This window comes from Nesoenas mayeri (genome assembly GCF_963082525.1).
Source record: "Nesoenas mayeri genome assembly, chromosome: Z".
NCBI lineage: Eukaryota > Metazoa > Chordata > Aves > Columbiformes > Columbidae > Nesoenas > Nesoenas mayeri.
In genome coordinates this window covers 514,377-532,514 of record NC_137542.1, presented here as the reverse complement: position 1 = coordinate 532,514, position 18,138 = coordinate 514,377, and the positions used below count along the sequence as shown (strand labels likewise).

General features: G+C 53.9%; 1 protein-coding gene across 2 annotated transcripts; it reads right to left on the bottom strand.

Moving 5' to 3' along the window:
- Positions 1-1,988: 1,988 nt before the first annotated feature.
- POLR1E (RNA polymerase I subunit E) lies at positions 1,989-18,109 on the bottom strand. 2 transcript variants are annotated; one of them, XM_080362983.1, is made up of 12 exons: positions 17,621-18,109; positions 17,376-17,479; positions 15,009-15,085; positions 12,795-12,880; positions 12,027-12,082; positions 11,501-11,645; positions 9,810-9,917; positions 9,247-9,343; positions 8,414-8,547; positions 7,169-7,250; positions 4,907-5,038; positions 1,989-2,314 (listed from the first exon to the last, which is right to left on the bottom strand). In XM_080362983.1, the coding sequence occupies exons 1-12, from the start codon at positions 17,679-17,681 to the stop codon at positions 2,155-2,157; spliced, it is 1,242 nt and encodes a 413-aa protein (XP_080219109.1). In that variant the 5' UTR covers positions 17,682-18,109; the 3' UTR covers positions 1,989-2,154. The 2 variants fall into 2 exon arrangements, with proteins under 2 accessions (XP_080219109.1, XP_080219110.1); XM_080362984.1 differs by having other exon boundaries at positions 9,247-9,328.
- Between the last annotated feature and the right edge of the window lie 29 nt (positions 18,110-18,138).

Sequence of the window (18,138 nt, the reverse complement as noted above, 5' to 3'; positions counted from 1 at the left end):
TCGGTTCCACGGGTGAGGAGCTCGGCTGTGCCGTGGCGAAGGCGAGCGGCTGCTTTCCGAAGCGCAGGGTCAACGGCAACACGCGTTGCAGACGAGTCATTCTCCCATTCAGACTAAATTAGCGCTCATTTCCCCGCCGGGCTGCTCCTGGACGTGCTCAGAACAGCCTCAGCTGCGGGCAGCCCGATGTCGGGAGACGCTGTTAACATCCTCATCTCTGCTGCAAGTGCCTCCAAATCACAGAGAGCATCACTTTGTGCTCGTTTGGTCAAGCAACCGCCTCTGCTTTCCGCTTCCCTGCCCACCTGGGCACACAGAAGCAGCTTTGCAGCAGCAGGTAATTTTTCATCCAGAACCCACGGCATTGTCAGGACCATCCACTCCCCCCCTTCCCGTGCCCCTTATCATCCATCTGAAACACAGCAGCAATGAGCTGGAGTTATGTAAACGGGATAAACTAATTGGGTATCTCAGGGTAGTGCTTCTTACCAGTCTAAGACAGAGCTGCTGTCTCTGATGTGCAGACCTGATCTTAGTAATAGTAAAAACCCAAACCAGACCACAGAAAGGGGTTTAGGCCGGATCAGCTCCCTGAGCAAATTCTCTGCTGCAGGGCTGAGAACGAGCCCAGGGAAGTCAGAGGGTCCCCAAGCGCGGGTCTCAAGTCCTGCAGCCCCGCGCCCAGACACGCACCAGAACGTGCCCTCACAGCAGCACCAGCAGGTCTGGTGGCACCGGGGCCATCTCCAGCAGGTACACGGGGATCTTTCCCTCTGCTCAGCACCAGCGAGGCTGCACCTGGGGAACCAGGCCCAGTTCTGGGCTCCACGGGACCAGAGACGCGCACCGCAGAGATGCCGGAGGGACTGGAGCACCTCGGGTGGGAGAGGCTGAGCTGCACTGAGCCTGGAGCAGAGGAGGGAGGCTCAGATGTCACCGATGTCTGTGACAGAGCAGAGGGAGCCATGGGGATGAGCCCGGTGACAGGACCAGGGGCCACGGGCACAGACTGACACACAGGAGGTCCCCTCTGAACAGCCGGGAAGCCTTTGTCACTGCAGGGTGACCAAGCGCCGGCACGGGCTGCGGGTTTAGCTCCCTGGAGACACCCGAGTCATCGGGACGTGGCCCTGGGCAGCCCTGCTTGCACAGAGGCATTGGACAAGGTCACCTCCAGATATCCCTTCAAACCTCAACATCTGTGACAAAAACATCCCATTATCTGCAGCCTGTAATACCCAGGGCATTAATTATCTTCTACCCAGAAAACTGGATGTTTGTGTCACTTCTAACGAGAGCTGTGAATAGCAGGTCATTAAGGCATGTAAGGAGCTACCCTTAAATCCCCAAATGATGTACTAAACCCTAGTTACTGTCTCAAGTAGACTCCTCAAAAAGAACACTGCTCTTTATCTCACCATCACATGCGGCTCCTGCTCCAAACAAGCTTTTTCTCTTGGAGGTGCCCCTCGACTTTCCACAGGCGCCATAGGACACTCACAGCCCCGCGGCCCAGGACTGCAGTGCGAATGCAGGGACGAGCGCGGGGAACCCACAGCTGTGGACTCAAACCAGCCGCCCCTGCTGCGGCCGCCACCGGCTCCAAGGCCACAGAGTCCCCCCTCCAAAGCAAGAAGCCAGGATAGGGAAAAAGGCAGAAATACCGCGTCTGTGTTGCATCTTTACATTTCTTCTTATACTGAAACTCCAGAGAAACACACATACACAGAGCCAAACCTGTGTCTAAGTCAGGATTTGCTAAGTCTGTCTCTTTCTATCCTTTTCACTCTGCACACATGAGAAAGTGGTAAAATGGGCCACAGACTGACAGGTCGCGGCCAGAACCCAACAGACAGCAGCTGGTGGAAGACGTGCCGCTTCAAACCACGTTCTCCTGCCCCAGAACAACCTGCATCCTTCTCCCCTCACGCGGACAGCAAGAAAGACAGATGCTTTATTATAGCTTTTCCTGCATAAATACAAAAAGGCAGCAGCTTAACGAGGTGAGCGCCTGTTCCAGCCCGGCCTCACGGCAGGGTCTGGGCAGGGCCAGGTGCTGGTGCTGAGCGGCCAAACCCCACATCCTTGTGGTGCTGTGTGCGCAGAACCGCACTGAGGAAGGAACTGCTCTGCCCCCTCACGCCTCCCGGAGCTTCAGTTCATCTTCTTGCGCTTCCGCTGGCTCACGGCCGCCTTCTGCACCGGCAGGGGGAGAGAGAGCGCGCCCAGCTTGTGGTTCTGATCATCCCCCAGGCCCGGCAGCCCCTTCGCCTTGGAGATCTTCAGCCGCATGGCCTTCGCGATGTCCATCATCCTGGAACACAGCAGAGAGCACCGTGTCAGTGGGGCGCACCGACCTCCCGTACCGCAACACCACACGAGATATCAGCGGCCCGTTCCCTCGGGGAGGAGCCGGAGCAGCGGCGGGCAGGACGTGTTCTCCGCAGCTCCGGCGCACCACGGAGACAGAAGCTGGGAGCAGCCAAAGCCTACGAGGTGCAGCCTTCCTGGGAGGCTGGAATGCCCTGAGCTGTGACCACCACCCGGAGAGCGTTACAAACCCCCTGCCTCACACAGCGCCCAGCCGAGAACAAATAACGCTCCTCTCCGCTTCCCTACAAGGAGAACAGGCACCATTTCAGTTCAGCGGCTGCTGCTGGCTGCACCGCAGTACACTCGTCTCCCACACGTGGCACGGTGCTGCACGCCGTACAGCAGGAGCATCTCCTTTTAGCCACTGAAATTCTGCATCTTCAGCTGTAAGAAGAGGGGTCTGGCTGAGATGCGCAGTGTGAAGAGCTCGGGCAAGAAGGTACAACCCAGAACACACGTGAGGGTTTGTCAGAGCGAGCGAAGTGCAGGGGGAAGCCCACGGGAAAACAGGTGTCCTGGGACACACACGTCCCAGGATCCCCCCAGCTGACTCCACCATGGTTGGAACACAAACAGGGGCAGTCGGGAAGGGCTCTCCCGTCAAACCTCCCGCTGCGGGCACGGACTGCCCCATCGGCTGTGTGCCTCCTTGTGTTTCACAGGTCCCAGGCTCCTCCACCCTTTTCCCAACAGCATCTGCACCGTGCTCCCAGCTCCAATACAGTCATTAACAACAAAACCTGGGCATCAATTGCGAAAACCTTAAAAAGTTTATACCGCCTCCAAAAAAAAAAAAAAAAAAAAAGAAAAAAGGAAAGGAAGCCAACAGCGAACACTGCTGTTAAACCCACTGCTACCACCCAGGAACAAAGAGCATGACTGGGGCAAAACCACAAGTAATTGCATCAAGGCCGACTAGGGAGCTTGCGAAACCAAGAGGTACCAGGGGCCGTGATAACTCCTGTTACTGACACAACAGTGCACAGGGATTTCCACAGCGGCAGCGAGGTTTGTATCCCCGCACAGCTCCACGCCAGCTCTAAGCATTCCTGAGAGCGACCAACAAGACTGAATGGGGAAGCACATGGCCCTGGTGTCACCATCACCTGCACAGCAGCCCGGGTGAGCAGTTCAGCTCAGTGCGGATTGACTGTGCGGGGCCAGAGGCACAGGGTGAGCGGTTCCAATCAGTTCCAGATGGATTGTGCAGGGCCAGAGGCACAGGGTGAGCGGTTCCGATCAGTTCCAGATGGATTGTGCAGGGCCAGAGGCACAGGGTGAGCGGTTCCAATCAGTTCCAGATGGATTGTGCAGGGCCAGAGGCACAGGGTGAGCGGTTCCGATCAGTTCCAGATGCATTGTGCAGGGCCAGAGGCACAGGGTGAGTGGTTCCAATCAGTTCCAGATGGACTGTGCGGGGCCAGAGGCACAGGGTGAGCGGTCCCAATCAGTTCCAGATGGACTGTGCGGGGCCAGAGGCACAGGGTGAGTGGTTCCGATCAGTTCCAGATGGACTGTGCGGGGCCAGAGGCACAGGGTGAGTGGTTCCGATCAGTTCCAGATGGACTGTGCGGGGCCAGAGGCACAGGGTGAGTGGTTCCGATCAGTTCCAGATGGACTGTGCGGGGCCAGAGGCACAGGGTGAGCGGTTCCGATCAGTTCCAGATGGACTGTGCGGGACCAGAGGCACAGGGTGAGCGGTTCCAATCAGCTCAGAAGGATGCAGGCAGAGCAGCGGCCCCGGCTGACACCTGCTGGGAGGCGCGGGGCTTGCAGCTGGCAGCAGATCCATCTCATGTTCTTCCATGGAAGATCAACAGTCTAGGGGGCAACTGCCCCAGAAGCCAAAGCAGGAGTTGTTTGACCTGACGCTTCCTCTGCAAGCTGTATTCCACCTGTTCACTTTCGCTAATACTGATTTGGCAAGCGCTTGTTTCAAACGCCACAGCCCGCAGTTCTGCGCAAAGCCTCTGCTTGTGATGCTCTGCAGGAAGGTCCCCAAGTCTGTCAGTATTTCAGACACAAAACCAGACTCAGTGCCGACCCCAGAGTGGGTACATTTCAGGGGCCTGGGATTCCTCCATGTAAACACCAACAACATGTGCACAGTGTGACTGTGAGGAAAAAAAACCCATTTGTCGTTTTCCTGCAGTTACACCCCAGCTGGTACCCAATGGGGACCGGAGCTCTGCAGCAAGAACGGGCACAGAGGACGTGGTTTGCCAGGCCAGACGCAGAGCTGGGGGCAGGGATGGGTTCTGTCCTGGAACCTGCCCCAGCCGGACACTTTGGAGCTGCCAGCCTCAGCTCCTTTGCCTGCAGAACAGCTGAAGAGCCTCTTCATGCACCTGAGGACACCTTTGCAATAAGCACCCTTGCAAAGTTTGAGACACATAACCACCCTCCTTTATGAGCACCAGGGCTTAGAAAAAGCCCCTGAGAAGCTGGTGCCAGAGAAACTCCAGAGCTCTCGCCAGGGCTGTCGGAGGACGGCAGCACATCTGGGCAGGCACAAGCAAACACAAGGACTCACCTGCTTTCCTGGAGCTTCAGGTCATTCTGCAGGACGGTGAGGTCCGTTTGGAAGTTGTTGATGTGCAGAGCCAGTGCAATGACATACGCTGTGATTTTAGCCTTCATTGACGCAGAGACTAAATTCTGGACACTGCGTGGCAAGAGGGAGAACACATGAGATGTGGAACGTCAGCAAAGCCAAAACACAACCCCCATGAGGTACAGTCAGAGCTGGAGCCCCGGTTAGACATGACTGGCTCCTCCTAGACACCAAAGAAGAGCTCGCAGCAGCGCAGACCTCCGATCAGAGGGGCCTAACGGGCTTGTCCTCACAGCCCATTTCTGTCCGCCCTGTTTCTGTGCAGAAGTGCAAGCCTGGTCTGGGCTTGTGCTTCCCTGCGCAGCCCTGACAAAGTCCCCAGCTAACGGCACTTGGGTCTCTTTGGCAGGCTGCTCTCTCGGAAAAGAGAGGCAAGGGGAAGCTGTGCAGGGGGCATTCGTTGTAACTACTAACGGCAGCTCAGACACAATCCACACAACGCAGATCCCTGGCTGGCAATCCTCTGGGGCCTGGCTGCTCTCACCTGTTTGAGCCTTCACACAAAAAATGGCCCATTTGAAATCAAATTCTCTGCTCCTAAATCAAATTGGCTGCTCCTGTAAGATCAACAGCAGCAGCGCAGCCGTGCGATGGCTGAGTGTCGGCTTTACATCCCTTCCTGGCAGAGGCTGCTGGCTGCCCCCGCATGAGGACGGCACTGCGGCAGGAGCAAGGACACTCTTCACTCTTCCCTGTATTTTAGTACTTCCAGTCAGCAGGATTGCTGAAAACGTTTATCCAGGTTTGTAACTGCTTACTTCTCAGTGGCATCCTTCGTGCAGTTTTGGCTCTCTAGGTTTCAATGGCGAGGTTCATGTAAAAGTACCCGTTATGATAACTGAACTATGCAAGCACGAGAAAAGCACCGCTGTTCAGCCACTGCACTACCTGTCCTGACCCACCCCGGGATGGTGAAGAGCTGACACATCCGTGTGCCGGCTACCGGTGCACAGTTGGACACACACGTGCAGAGAGGCCGTCCAGCTGCGCAGCCGGGAGCCGCCTGCACATCCTGTGCCCAGAAACAGCCGGACAGACGGACGGGCACCCCCTGGGTCAGACAGGCTAAGACTGCAGGTGCAGATCTGCTTTTGCACACATGAACCCGCTCCCCCAGCCACACCTTACACCTACACTGTCTGAAAAGGATCACCAGCCACAACCCGATGCCTGACGGGTCATGGGTATAAAGGAGAAGCTACTGCTATGTGCCACTTTGGTAGCTTTCCTCATGATCACATAAGCATAGAATGTCCTGAGCTGGAGGGACCCACAGGATCATCGGTTCCAACTGCTGTCCCTGCACAGGACACCCCACAGGTCACCCCGTGTGTCTGGGAACATTGTCCAGTCTCTCCTTGAACACTGTCAGGTTGGGCTGTGACGCCTCCCTGGGAGCCTGTTCAGTGTCCAGCACCTCTGGGTGAAGAACCTTTTCCTCATGTCCCACTGACCCTCCCTGGCACATCTGCTGCCGCTCCCTGGGCTCTGTCACTGTCACAGAGCAAAGAGGCTGGTGCCTGCCCTTCCTCCACCACCATCACTGATGGGCCCCAGCACCTTCAGAGGCTTCTTCCCAGGGAATCTTGCTAAGTATTTATCCGAGCAGCCTGAAGTCTGTTCTCATATCCAGTGTTAAGGTCTGGCTGGCAGCTTTCCTCCCATTAGCAAAGATTTTAAACCTGACCGCTCCGTGGTTGCTGTGGCCAAGGCACCCACCAGTTGCCACTTCTCCCACGAGAGCCTCTCTGTTAGTGAGAACCAAATCTAGGAAGGCACCTTTCCTGGTCAGTTCCCTTAGCACCTGCACCAAGAAGTTATCATCCAGATGTTTTAGGAACCTTCTGGACCTGTTGGTGCCAGCTGTGTGATATTCCCAGTTGACATCTGGCAAGTTGAAGACCCCCATAAGGACAAGGGCAAATGATTTGGAGGCTTCGCTTAGTTCCTTAAAGAATAACTCAGTGTCGTGCTCCTGGCTGGGTGGCCTGTGGCAGACTGCCACGACAACATCCGCTTTATCTGTCTGACCCTTAATCCGTATCCAGAGGTTCCCAGCTTTGCCACCGTCGCTGCCAGCTCCGGTCTACCCCTGCCCTCCTACCCACACCGCGCCCACGGCCCTTCGCGCTGAGCTCTGCTGCGTCTGCCCCAAAGGTCACAGCCAACACAGCTCCTTACCTGCCATTGTTGTAGGTCAGCGAAGTGAAATTCTTCATGAGCTTCTTGCTAATAATGTGGGGGCATTCAGGACCCATTGGATCTAGGACAGAAAGGGGTTTTGCAGAGGAATGAGGAGCACGTACTCTTCCTCATACTGCCCGTATCCAGCCACCACCTCGGCACATTTACTACGACATCATTTATCACCTCTTCCCAGAACACAAAGAATCTAAATGGAACCCGGTCACTTGATTTCCAGTCCCCTCATTTCTCAGGTCTCAGAGACTCCTAGCAGCCTTTATTTTCTTTAGAAATAACATCTCCCACTTCAATAGTATGCAATCTAAAATGCATGCATGTGCACCTATGCACTTATTTCTTTCGGTGGATTCCAGCCTCTTAATAGATGCTCCTGACACAAAATATTATTAGAACTGAAACCACAGTAGCGAATTCCTACTAGCACCAGGACTAGTCATTTCCACGTCCTCCTTGACTAAGTCCTCCAGGGTGACGCTGGTGTCTCCAGCAATGCAGGGCGATACTTACAGCCGGGTTTGCCGTTTCCTCCTCCACCACCCCCTGCCCTTGAAAATGCCAACAACGACATTTTCAGGAGACTCAGATACACAAGTCCTATGGAAGGTGGCAAGTCTTGAAAACTTCAACCGAAACATTTTGTGCAGTGCTTTCAAAAACAGCAGTTCCTGCCATTTAAACAGCAGGAACTTCTGAATACAGCAGAAACATGATCACTGTGATCCGCACACTGAGCTAATAAGCAGAGGATGATGCAGATGTTCTCAAAAGCAGAGATACAAGGGATGTATTATGTACCGTGTGTGCCTCTTGCACCTGCAATATAGAGGCTGGATGCAGGACAGAGCTGACAGCTTCCAGCCTCTTCTCTTAGGACTAAGGTGTAACAACACAAAACACATTTATAAGTACAGAGCTATCAATAAACTACAAAGAATCCCAAACTTTCCAACCTAAGCTACCTGGTGTCCTACCCAGAGGATCTCACGGGGCCATCCTGCTGCATGGCAGTTACAAAGGGACTGAAAAGGATTAGACATATACGCCCCAGCAGATGCAGGTCAAACCTCAACAATGCGAACATCCTCAACCTCAGCACGAAACAGGCCGAGAGCAACGGCTGCAGCTCGCTGTTCAATCACACAGCTCATTCTGGGCAGCTGGGTACGGCAGTAATTACAAACCAGGCAGGCAGCTTAAAACTGAATGAGTAAAAACTCTTACTCTTCTTCTTGATCACTTTCAGGTGGCTGAACTTGATAAGGGTGTCCAGGAACCAAAGGCATCGGGCTTTGCGATCTCTGCTCTCCTCATTGGCAGGCAGGAACTTCAGCTCCTCTAAAACAAAGGAGCAATGGCTGAAGGAGAGAGAGGGGAGAATGAGCCTCAAAGAACGAGGAACCAGTTTACACTGTCAGGAGGACAAACCTGTAACTTCACGGCTCAGCTGTTTGAGAGGAGTTCCGTGCACACCTGCGAGGGATGAGCACGCCCTCCTGTCAGTGCCCACTGTATTCAGCCAGCTCCTGCCCACCTGCCTGCAGCCACTAAGACGGTCCCTGCGCCGCAGGAACTGCAGGCTCTCCATGTGGTACACAGACACGCTGCTACTGCGGCACAGAGAGCGCAGCAGTGAGGTGCTGTCTGCGCATTCCTGCTCATTTCAGCCCCTCAGCACAATGGCTTAACAGCTCTAAGTGTGCATCCACACCAGCTGCTGAGCCACGGCAACCCCCAGCGAGGCAGATCACATCACGCTCAGCACAGTGCTGCGGCCCGTCTGCCAGACCTGCCTTCAGACCCGGCTCTGGACTTCTCCACCGTCCTCCTCCGCAGTCAGTTCCCCAAAGGGCAGCCCCGCTGCTGTGCACACAACTTCCTCACCTGTAAAACTAGACCCCGCACTCCCCACAATGCGTGTTGCTCAGCCGTGCCTGGATCAAACATCCTCCCCCTGCACCCAGAAGACGTGCCTGGTACAGTGAACTGCCCCAGGGAAAACTAGAGCTTATTGGGGCCCGCCTCAATTATTGCAAGGCTATTTGCAGCAGTATTACCTTCTATCTTCTGTCTTCTTAGTGATTTCTTCCTGAGTGATGTTAACAAAGACTGCTGCTGGAACCTCCAATGCTTTATACTCTGCAGGGGACAGAACTGAAAGGACTTTAAAGAAAACAACAAGTGTGCCTTTGTTCTCCCTTCTGGTCTGAGCAACCTGCAGTGAGATAAGCTCTATCCACTCATGCTCTAGCAGGGAAGGAGGGAATGAAATTACAAATGGGAGGATGCAATGACAGGACATGGAAGCTGGCCAATGAAAAATGTCTCTGAAGAGACCACAAGTCGTTTCTCCCGCACATCTGACCTCACCACTATTGCCGGTCAAACCGCTGCCAACAGGGAGGCACAGCATCCTGCTCTCTGTAGGGAAGAGGCAGGACACAGCACCTGCAGGCCCACAAACCTCCCACAGCAGATCCCTGCTCTCAGCTGTGAGAGAAGGCTTGGCTCATTCACCCCCGGCAGCACCCGCTGCCAGTGCCGGACCGCTGCCACGTGCCAGACCGCTGCCACCGAGGCTTACACGTGTGGGGAACCACTCTGCCACAGAAAAGGATACTGTCCTCAAACTTGTAAACGTCTTCTGGTTTGTCAGCATCTTCATTACATGGTGGGAGGAAGATGGAGATGTTCTGTTCATCATCTTGGGCCACATCCTGGATCAAAGCTTTGGACAGAAAGCAGAAAAAAAAAGTATTTGGACCATGCAAACAAAACCAGAGAACATGACCCCAACGTAAACCCTTCCCTTAAACACAAGTCTCCTCAACAGTGGTTCTTGGGTCAATGCTGGTTTAGTCACAGCTGGAGTTTCAAATGTTTAAAACTCCATTTCAGTTTATCTCACTTAGGACAGTAGTGAGGAAGAGTCTACAGCTCTTCCCGTTCTCCTTTGTTACAGCCACATGTAGGTGTTGATGGTACACAAAGCATTCCAGGAGGCACAGAAAGGCTGAGAGCTTCTCATATGCCCGCTATGTACTCAGCATGCTGGTTTTAGACTGGTGTCATCACTTCTACCAAGAACTTTCTGCTCCTCAAAATTCAGAAAAGCCACTCCAGACTAGAGAAAACTCTAGGAAAGAAGAGCAGCAAGAGAAACTGGGTGCTGCACCTCCTGCCTGCAGGGTGGGCAGTGTGGTTTTAGCACACCGGGTTCTGTTGGGCATCCATTTGGTACAGCAGCTCTGAGAGCACAGGTCAATATCCAACATGGAACACAAGAGATGAGAGGTGATGGGTTCTGTAATCAATAGATGTGTCTCTTGTTCATACCAATGAATGGCAGAATCCCAGACATGCCGGTGGAAAGGAGCTCAGGTCCCCTGTCAACCTCCTGCTCAGAGCAGGACAGTCCACACCAGCAGACCAGGGCAGCCCTGGCTTTGTCCTGACAGGGCCTGGAAACCTCGGCTGGTGACTCCACACCTCTGTGTGACCTGTCCCAGGGCTGCACCGCTCTCCACGGCAAGAAGGTCCCCCAGCCTCCCACCTGGACCTCCCAGCGTCCCAGGACCACTGCAAGTTGAGCTGTTGACCGTTGTTGGCACCGCTGAGCAGGGTTTGGCTCTGACTGCCCTTCAGGTAGCTGGGGGGTGCTGTTAGATCCCCCACGGCCTCCTCTTGCCCCGAGAAACCAAGTCCGGGGCTGTCTGCCTCTCCATGTTAGCCGTGTGCTCCAGGCATCGCCCATCTTTGTTGCCCTGCCATGACTCCTCCGTCATTTCTCATTCTTGGTCAGCGCAGGGCGCAGGAGGGTGGCACACAAGGGACAACCTAATTCAGCACAGCCAGAGCAGCGCTGGGATGACACCCGAGGGGCTGCGACCTGGCTCAGGGCACTGACCATTTTCCAGACGTGCCACTGTGAAGCCAGGACATAGTTCACCCTGATGAACATTCCGCATCCCAGTTCAGACCAGGTGTATGTACGGCCTTTATCCCAGTAAACCCATATCCAGAGACTCCCAGAGGGCTCCCAACAATGGGCAGGGATGGACACTGATGTCACAGGGACCTCCTGTCATTCAGGCAACTCCCATACTGTCTCACAGAATCAGAGAAAGCAGCTCCTTTTCCACTAGAAAGATCTAGAAGTTCTTCCACGTGTGCCCATCTCAGCTGCTAGTCCAGCTGCTTCCTTGGCCACTCCAAGAAAACTCCTTTCTTCTTCCCACCACATTTGACAAGGAACAGACAGAAAAAGGCACTTCTGGTTTCCTTCATTAACACCCCAGACAGTTTTCTTACCTGTTACTCCCTTTGCCTCTATAACATTTGCTGCTGCTTTTGTCACAGCCGTACTCACAACGTCATTGCCCACTGCGTTCATTCGCCGAGAGTTCAGTGCTCGCTTCTGCTTGCTGGTACCAAAGGCCTCAATGCACAAATCCATCTGTGCAAGGGAGACGCAAACTGAAACACACTGCTAAACTTAAGACACTTTGCAACTAAGAGGAGCACTCAGCTAACCACCGCTTGTTCCACCTCCACGTTCACTAAGAAAACTTAAAACTTTTCACCACGCACAACCATACAAACACTGATCTGCAAGGAGACAGGAAGTAACCAGGACTGTAATCAAGTATAAAATAATTATGAATGGACTGCCAAGTTAGGCACTAACAATGTGCTGTTCTCACAAGGAACAGAGAGAGCACTGAACCTGCACAGGTTTACTCTGCAGTAAAGCAAACATCACAGTCTCAGACAAGTATCATCTGCCACTGTTAGCTGGATAACGACAGCAGAATATGATGCGGGGTTTCAGCTTTACCTTCTCCCTGTAGGATTTATTCTGATAATCCTTTGTGTCATCAGGCATTACGTTACCTATAAAAGAACAGAGGTTATTATGCTTGGCTCGCAGCAGCCCGGAAAGCACACTGATTCGGTACGTCTTTAGCTCTAATCCATTACTGAAAGACTTGGCACGACACCCCAAGATCCACTCCATATGAGTTTGTCAACTAAAGAACATTGAACAAGAGATTATGTACCTAGAACAAAAAAAAGAAAGGATTGCAGCAATACCCCGGTCCTGCTGCACAGGGGAAGAATGAGCTCCCAAAACACCATATTCCTTGGGTTCAGTAATAAAACGCAATTCTACTGGAGAAAAGCTGTTCTGTTTTCAGTGATCCAGTCCCTTGACCTGACATCTTCGAGGGCTCCCTCAGCAAAGCAACCTAGACAAGGCTGCACCTACTCTAAATAGTGACAGTTTTGTTACTGAGTCCAGCACTTCCACCCTCCCAACGCGAACACTCTCTGCTTCACCTCCACCCAACATTTCACCAAAATTTCAGGTGTGATATTGCTTCCTTCTCTCTCTGTTTTTCACATCATGCAGTGCCTTATAAGGAAAAATGTAACGTGTCCTCCATCCTCTGGGCTGAGGGAAGAAGGCAGAAATGAGGAAGAAAGAGCAGCCAAGGAGACAGGAGAGCACTGCTGTCAGGAAACAGGCAGCTGATAGCTGAGGGCACGGACAGGTCCAGCACACTGCAGCCTGGCACGGGGGTTAAACACAGGACCCTCCTACCTGACAGCAAGGGCTGCATGTTGAATATTTCAGCATTATAGACGTCCATCTGCCCAGACTCCTTGTCTAACACACCCACAAAATACCTGGGAAGAACAAGGACAGGCGATTAGCAAGAAGCAGTCCAGCAACAGCGATGCTTTAAAATACACGGTGCAGAGCCATGTGTACTCCCCATCCCCCGCCACTTCGTCTGCCTTGCAAATACAAGTTTTCCAAGCATATGTGGGATGGCAAAATAAAACAAGTTACCTCCAAAGGCACACACATATATTTGTATATGTGTTTATACATAAAGACTTGTTGCTCTAAGTAAATATATACGTCTGAAGACAACCGAATTAACTCCAAAATGCACAAAGTCCAGATGACAGAGCGCTACCTGCAATGCTTTTGTCTTTTTTGATGTGTCCGGATCTTCTCGGTGCTTCTATGCACCTTCCTGTGTTTTTAACACCTTGGTTCCCTGTGGCCAGTTCTCTGCTTAGTACAAGTCACTTTAAGGCCTCAGAGCTTCTCAGAAATGTGACTCCATTGTCTCTAAAATAGGATAATTGCTCTAGGGTAAATTCCTTTCAATCCCACATTGCAGCGGGGAAGCCCAAATGGTTTGTGCTGCTCCTCACCGTGTCTGCTGACCCCTCGCCTGCGGCTGATCAGCCAGCAACTGCACCAGCTTCTGTCCGCCAGAAGAGTTCACTCCTTGCCATCCCTCCCGACTGGTGCCTGAGCTTGCTCTGTCCATGAGGTATGATCCTAAAACTCAGGGCACACTTTCTGAAGACAAAACCCACTTGCACAACAGACTGACCCTGCAGCAGGACGGACACTCACTATTCAGCTGTTCTCAGAGGAGCTGCCTGAGCACAGTGAGAATCACAGAATCATTTGGGCTGGGAGAGCCCCTCAAGATCATCGAGTCCAACTGTTCCCTCACCCCTGTCCCTGCCCCATGTCCTGAGAACCTCATGTCCGTCTGTCCACCCCTCTAGGGCTGGTGACTCCAGCACTGCCCTGGGCAGCCTGTTCAATGCCCCACAGCCCTTTGGGGAAGAAATTGTTCCCCAGATCCAACCTCAACCTCCCTTGGGCAACTTGAGGCCGTTTCCTCTGCTCCTGGTGCTTGTTCCTGGGGAGCAGAGCCCGACCCCCCTGGCTCCAAGCTCCTTTCAGGCAGTTCAGAGATCAGAAGGTCTCCCTTCAGCTCCTGTTCTCCAGCTGAACCCCCAGGTCCCTCAGTCTCCATCACATTGTGCTCCAGCCCCTCACCAGCTCCGTTCCCTTCTCTCCACTCGCTCCAGCACCTCAGGCCCTTTCTTGGCGTGAGGGGCCCAGAACTGCCCCAGGGTTGGCGGTTTGTCCTCCCCAGGTCCCAGCACAGGGACGGTCACTGCCCTGGGCCTGCTGGCCACCCCAGTGCTGGTATCAGCCAGGATCCTGTGGCCCCTTGGCCACCTGGGCACACACTGGCTCACGTTCAACTGCTGTTAATGAAGCAGAATACTGGCATCCAAATTACGTGAGTTTCAGTGCTGTGCACACTGCTACGAGCAGTGAAAAGCATCAAAGGAGAAAATAAACACCTTTGGTTGTAACAATGCAAGAATACGTCACATTGGTTCTCCACATATTTGTTCGTTTTCCTATTAGAGGAGAAAGATTTCAGACACAGAATATTTCTTAGTAGGCCAGTGGGATCTGCCCCAGCGCTACAAAGATCACATTCTTAAATCAGGACACGTGAAGGCCGGTGAGCTCACCAACCCTTCCTTTTACAGCATGCAGCACAGACAGATTACAAATGTACAGAGTGTCATGCTGTGGCCCTGAAGCTAAATGGTGATTAATAGCTCAGAGGTTTCCTGGGCAGTAGAAGACAAACTTGGAGATTTCCTAATCTTAATTTCTTAGTTTCTTAACAACAAAGCTGCTATTCCTAGGTTTCAGCAACATCAAATCATCACCTTGGCCTTTCCTTCACAAGACTTTTTCAAATACACTCGAGTTGTCTGTAACATCAATGTCCAAAGGGATGTAACGCTCGCAAACAGTGGAGCTGGAGTGTCCTGTCAAAATGCTCTTGATTCAAACCAGAGTCTCAGTGGGAACTTCTGAGACAGCTTTAGGAAAGACTTCCAGGAACTCTGTGTGATATCTGAGCAATTCCTCCGCTTCCACCTCCACATTCTTGCCCCAATTTCCAGCAAGCCATACCTGCACAGAGAGTTATATTTCTTAACTACGCTGTCAAAGTTATTCCCCACGTAAGAAAGCCTTTCACCTTCCGATACCTGAAAAACAAAGAAAAATTACTTCAATACAGGGCTGTGAAAAACCTTCTCTTCACCTGCTTTTTTCCCTGGTGCCACAAAGCTCTATATTCCCAGGCATCGGACACTAAACACACACAGCCAAACTTCACTTCGCTCATTTTTTTGTACATTGTGCATTAGGTCAAAATCTTTAATAGACAGACAATGTTTCTTGAAGTTGAAACTACCCATGATATGTAATTCTACCTCAGATTTACTGGGCCAGAAGATGAGAGACTGTTGCAAAGCAATCATGGGAATCCTAATTCAGAGTTCCTCAGTGTAACAAACTTGGGCGCCACCACAGCTGAAACGCCTCACTGAGCTGACCGCCGCGCTATGATCCAGAAGCAGCAGTTTGTGAAGAAGCTGGGTTTACTCGCAGCCACCAGTGCAGAGATCCAGCCTCACCACCACTCAACTCAGGATACGATTTCAGACGGTTTAGGGCCCTTAACACAGCTGCTCAAAGCTTTTCTGAGCTTCCAGCCAGGACAGACCTTACAGAGTTCAGCCTGGGCAAAAGGACACTGGACAGACAACACCACAAGTAAAGGAACCTGGTTTAAAATGTAATTTTAAATGATCCATTTAAAGCTCTAGTACTGTCAAATGACTGCAATTCACTGACTCAAAAAAACACAAAGAGCCCTACCACGAACGGCTCAACCATCTAAATGTATTTCAAACTGTTTGTGTCTCTACTATGCTATGCCGAATTTCCCCTGAGGATTTTAGCTAAAAAGCCATTCATTCATTAAGTGAATTGTGCACATAAGCAGCTGTAGAACTTAACAATGGCAGCAGAAAGCACCTTCTGACTTTAAGCTTGGTTCTCTATCAAAAGAAACAGAAATCTCCTTATAATGTAAAGTAACAACAACAAAAAAATCCCTTCAGCAAATATTTCAGTGTGTTCACTGTGTAAACATAACATGTCAGATTTTGTGACCAAATGGACCTGACTAGTTGTTAAGTAACAGCTTTAAATTTTCATTATTTCTCTTTAGGTTACTAAAATACATCATCAACACACACAACTTGGGTAAACCACCCTTTGCCTGGGAATACACCATCATGTATCAACCAAAATTTTTCAAATAAGCACATCTGCAGTTCTGACGGAAAAGTTACATCACTCTCAAAATCTTTAATCACAGTGTCCCATATCGCATCATCCAGGTTCATTTCTGCTCCCAGAGCCAGCCTGCGACGCGCAGCCCGAGCGCAGACAGCCTGCCCACCCTGGGTGCGGCTTCCAGAGCTTCCCTGCTCTGCTGCCTCCCATCTGTCGCTTCTGCCGTGGTGAGAGCCTCGATGAGAATGAGAACTTCCTCTAAAATCCCAGAGATTTCGTGAAATTTGGGAAACGGCTCTCTCCATCACACAGGATGGGGCTAAACTCCGACTGTTTTTATAAAAATCTGCTAGAAAGCAAAGCTCCATGCAGATTTTCCAAGTCTTGCTCACTACAGGGTAGCAGCTGGAGCGTGGCAGCAGGCAGGAGCGGGACAGCGGTGTCCCCGAAGCGGGAATGCAGGGACTGTGAGGTGACAGAAGCTTCTACCCCCACCTGCAGGAGCTGCCATGAGCGCAGACATGAGGGAAAACGCGATGACAACGCGCTGCTCCCTGAGGCAGGAGGCACTGTGCGGCCCCAGTGACAGCAGGAACAAAAACATTCCAGAGACCCCTAGGTCTAATCTAACAAGGCCAGGCCTAACGTAACACACCTCAGAGAGAAACACCAGCTCTACAGCGAGCGGCCACGAGGCCCAGCGGGGTGCCCTCGGTGCGCGCCGGGCGAGCGGGATGTTCCGCGGGCGCAGAACGAGCTGCGCGGCTGCGGCTGTGCAGCAGCACCAAGTGCAGCACGCGGCACGAACCGGGACCGGGAGCGACGCTGCGGGGCACCAGGGACCCGGTGAGACCCTCGGGCACCAGAGACGGACCCGGCAGAGGGCGGGGTTGGGTAAATGATTTATGTTTAATGCACTCACTGACGGCAGAAACAAATGAACACGCGGTTGGTGTGTGTGACGAACACCGGGAACCGCGAATGACGCGCACGCTCGGCGCGAGGAGCGACCCTCCGGGCGACAGCGCGCTGCGCTGGGACTGCTGCGCTTGTGCACTTGCGAAACTGCGTTAAGGGGACTTTCTGCCGACCCCCCGGCAGCACCGGCACGGCCGCCGCCCGTCCCCGCAGCGCCGCCGCCCCCCAGCGCTCGGGCTGCCGAGGCCGCAGGCGCGACCGCCCGGGCCTTACCAGGATCCGCTGGCTCTTCCTCCGGGGATGCGCGCTGTCGGTGCTCCGGTACACGGTGAACCGCATGGCCTCGGCGCGCCGCAGCCTGCCGTGCGAGAACTGCGCTGCGGGGCGGGGCAGCGGCGTCAGCGCGGCCGCGACCCGCCCGGCCCCGCGCCCCGGCCCCGCGCCCCGGCCCCGCGCCCCGGCCCCGCGCCCCGGCCCCGCGCCCCGGCCCCGCGCCCCGGCCCCGCGCCCCGGCTCACCCAGCGCCGCCGGCTGCTCCGCAGCGGGGTCCCCGCGGTAGCGCCAGGTGGCGGTGGCCATGGCGAGACGGCGGGGCTCCGCTCCGGCGGGTCCCTCTCGGCTCCCGGCGGGTCTCGGTCTCGGCTCCCGGCCGGTCTCTCTCTCTCCCGGCTCCCGGCCGGTCTCTCTCTCTCCCGGCTCCCGGCCGGTCTCTCTCTCTCCCGGCTCCCGGCCGGTCTCTCTCTCTCTCCCCGCTCCCGGCCGGTCTCGGTCTCGGCTCCCGGCCGGTCTCTCTCTCCCCGCTCCCGGCCGGTCTCTCTCGGCTCCCGGCCGGTCTCTCTCGCCCCGCTCCCGGCCGGTCTCTCTCGGCTCCCAGCCGGTCTCTCTCGGCTCCCAGCCGGTCTCTCTCGGCTCCCAGCCGGTCTCTCTCTCCCCGCTCCCGGCCGGTCTCTCTCGGTTCCCGGCCGGTCTCTCTCTCTCTCGGCTCCCGGCCGAGCCGGCGTGCTGCACCCGCCACGCCTGAGGGAAGAGGAATGCG

Coding starts and splice junctions, on each gene's coding strand:
- POLR1E (XM_080362983.1), bottom strand. CDS start 17,681: ATGGCCACCGCCACCTGGCGCTACCGCGGGGACCCCGCTGCGGAGCAG. Junction 8,548..9,246: donor AAGAAGACAGAAGATAGAAG/GTAATACTGCTG, acceptor TCTCTCCTTCAG/CCATTGCTCCTTTGTTTTAG. Junction 2,315..4,906: donor CTGAAGCTCCAGGAAAGCAG/GTGAGTCCTTGT, acceptor GCTGTGTTCCAG/GATGATGGACATCGCGAAGG.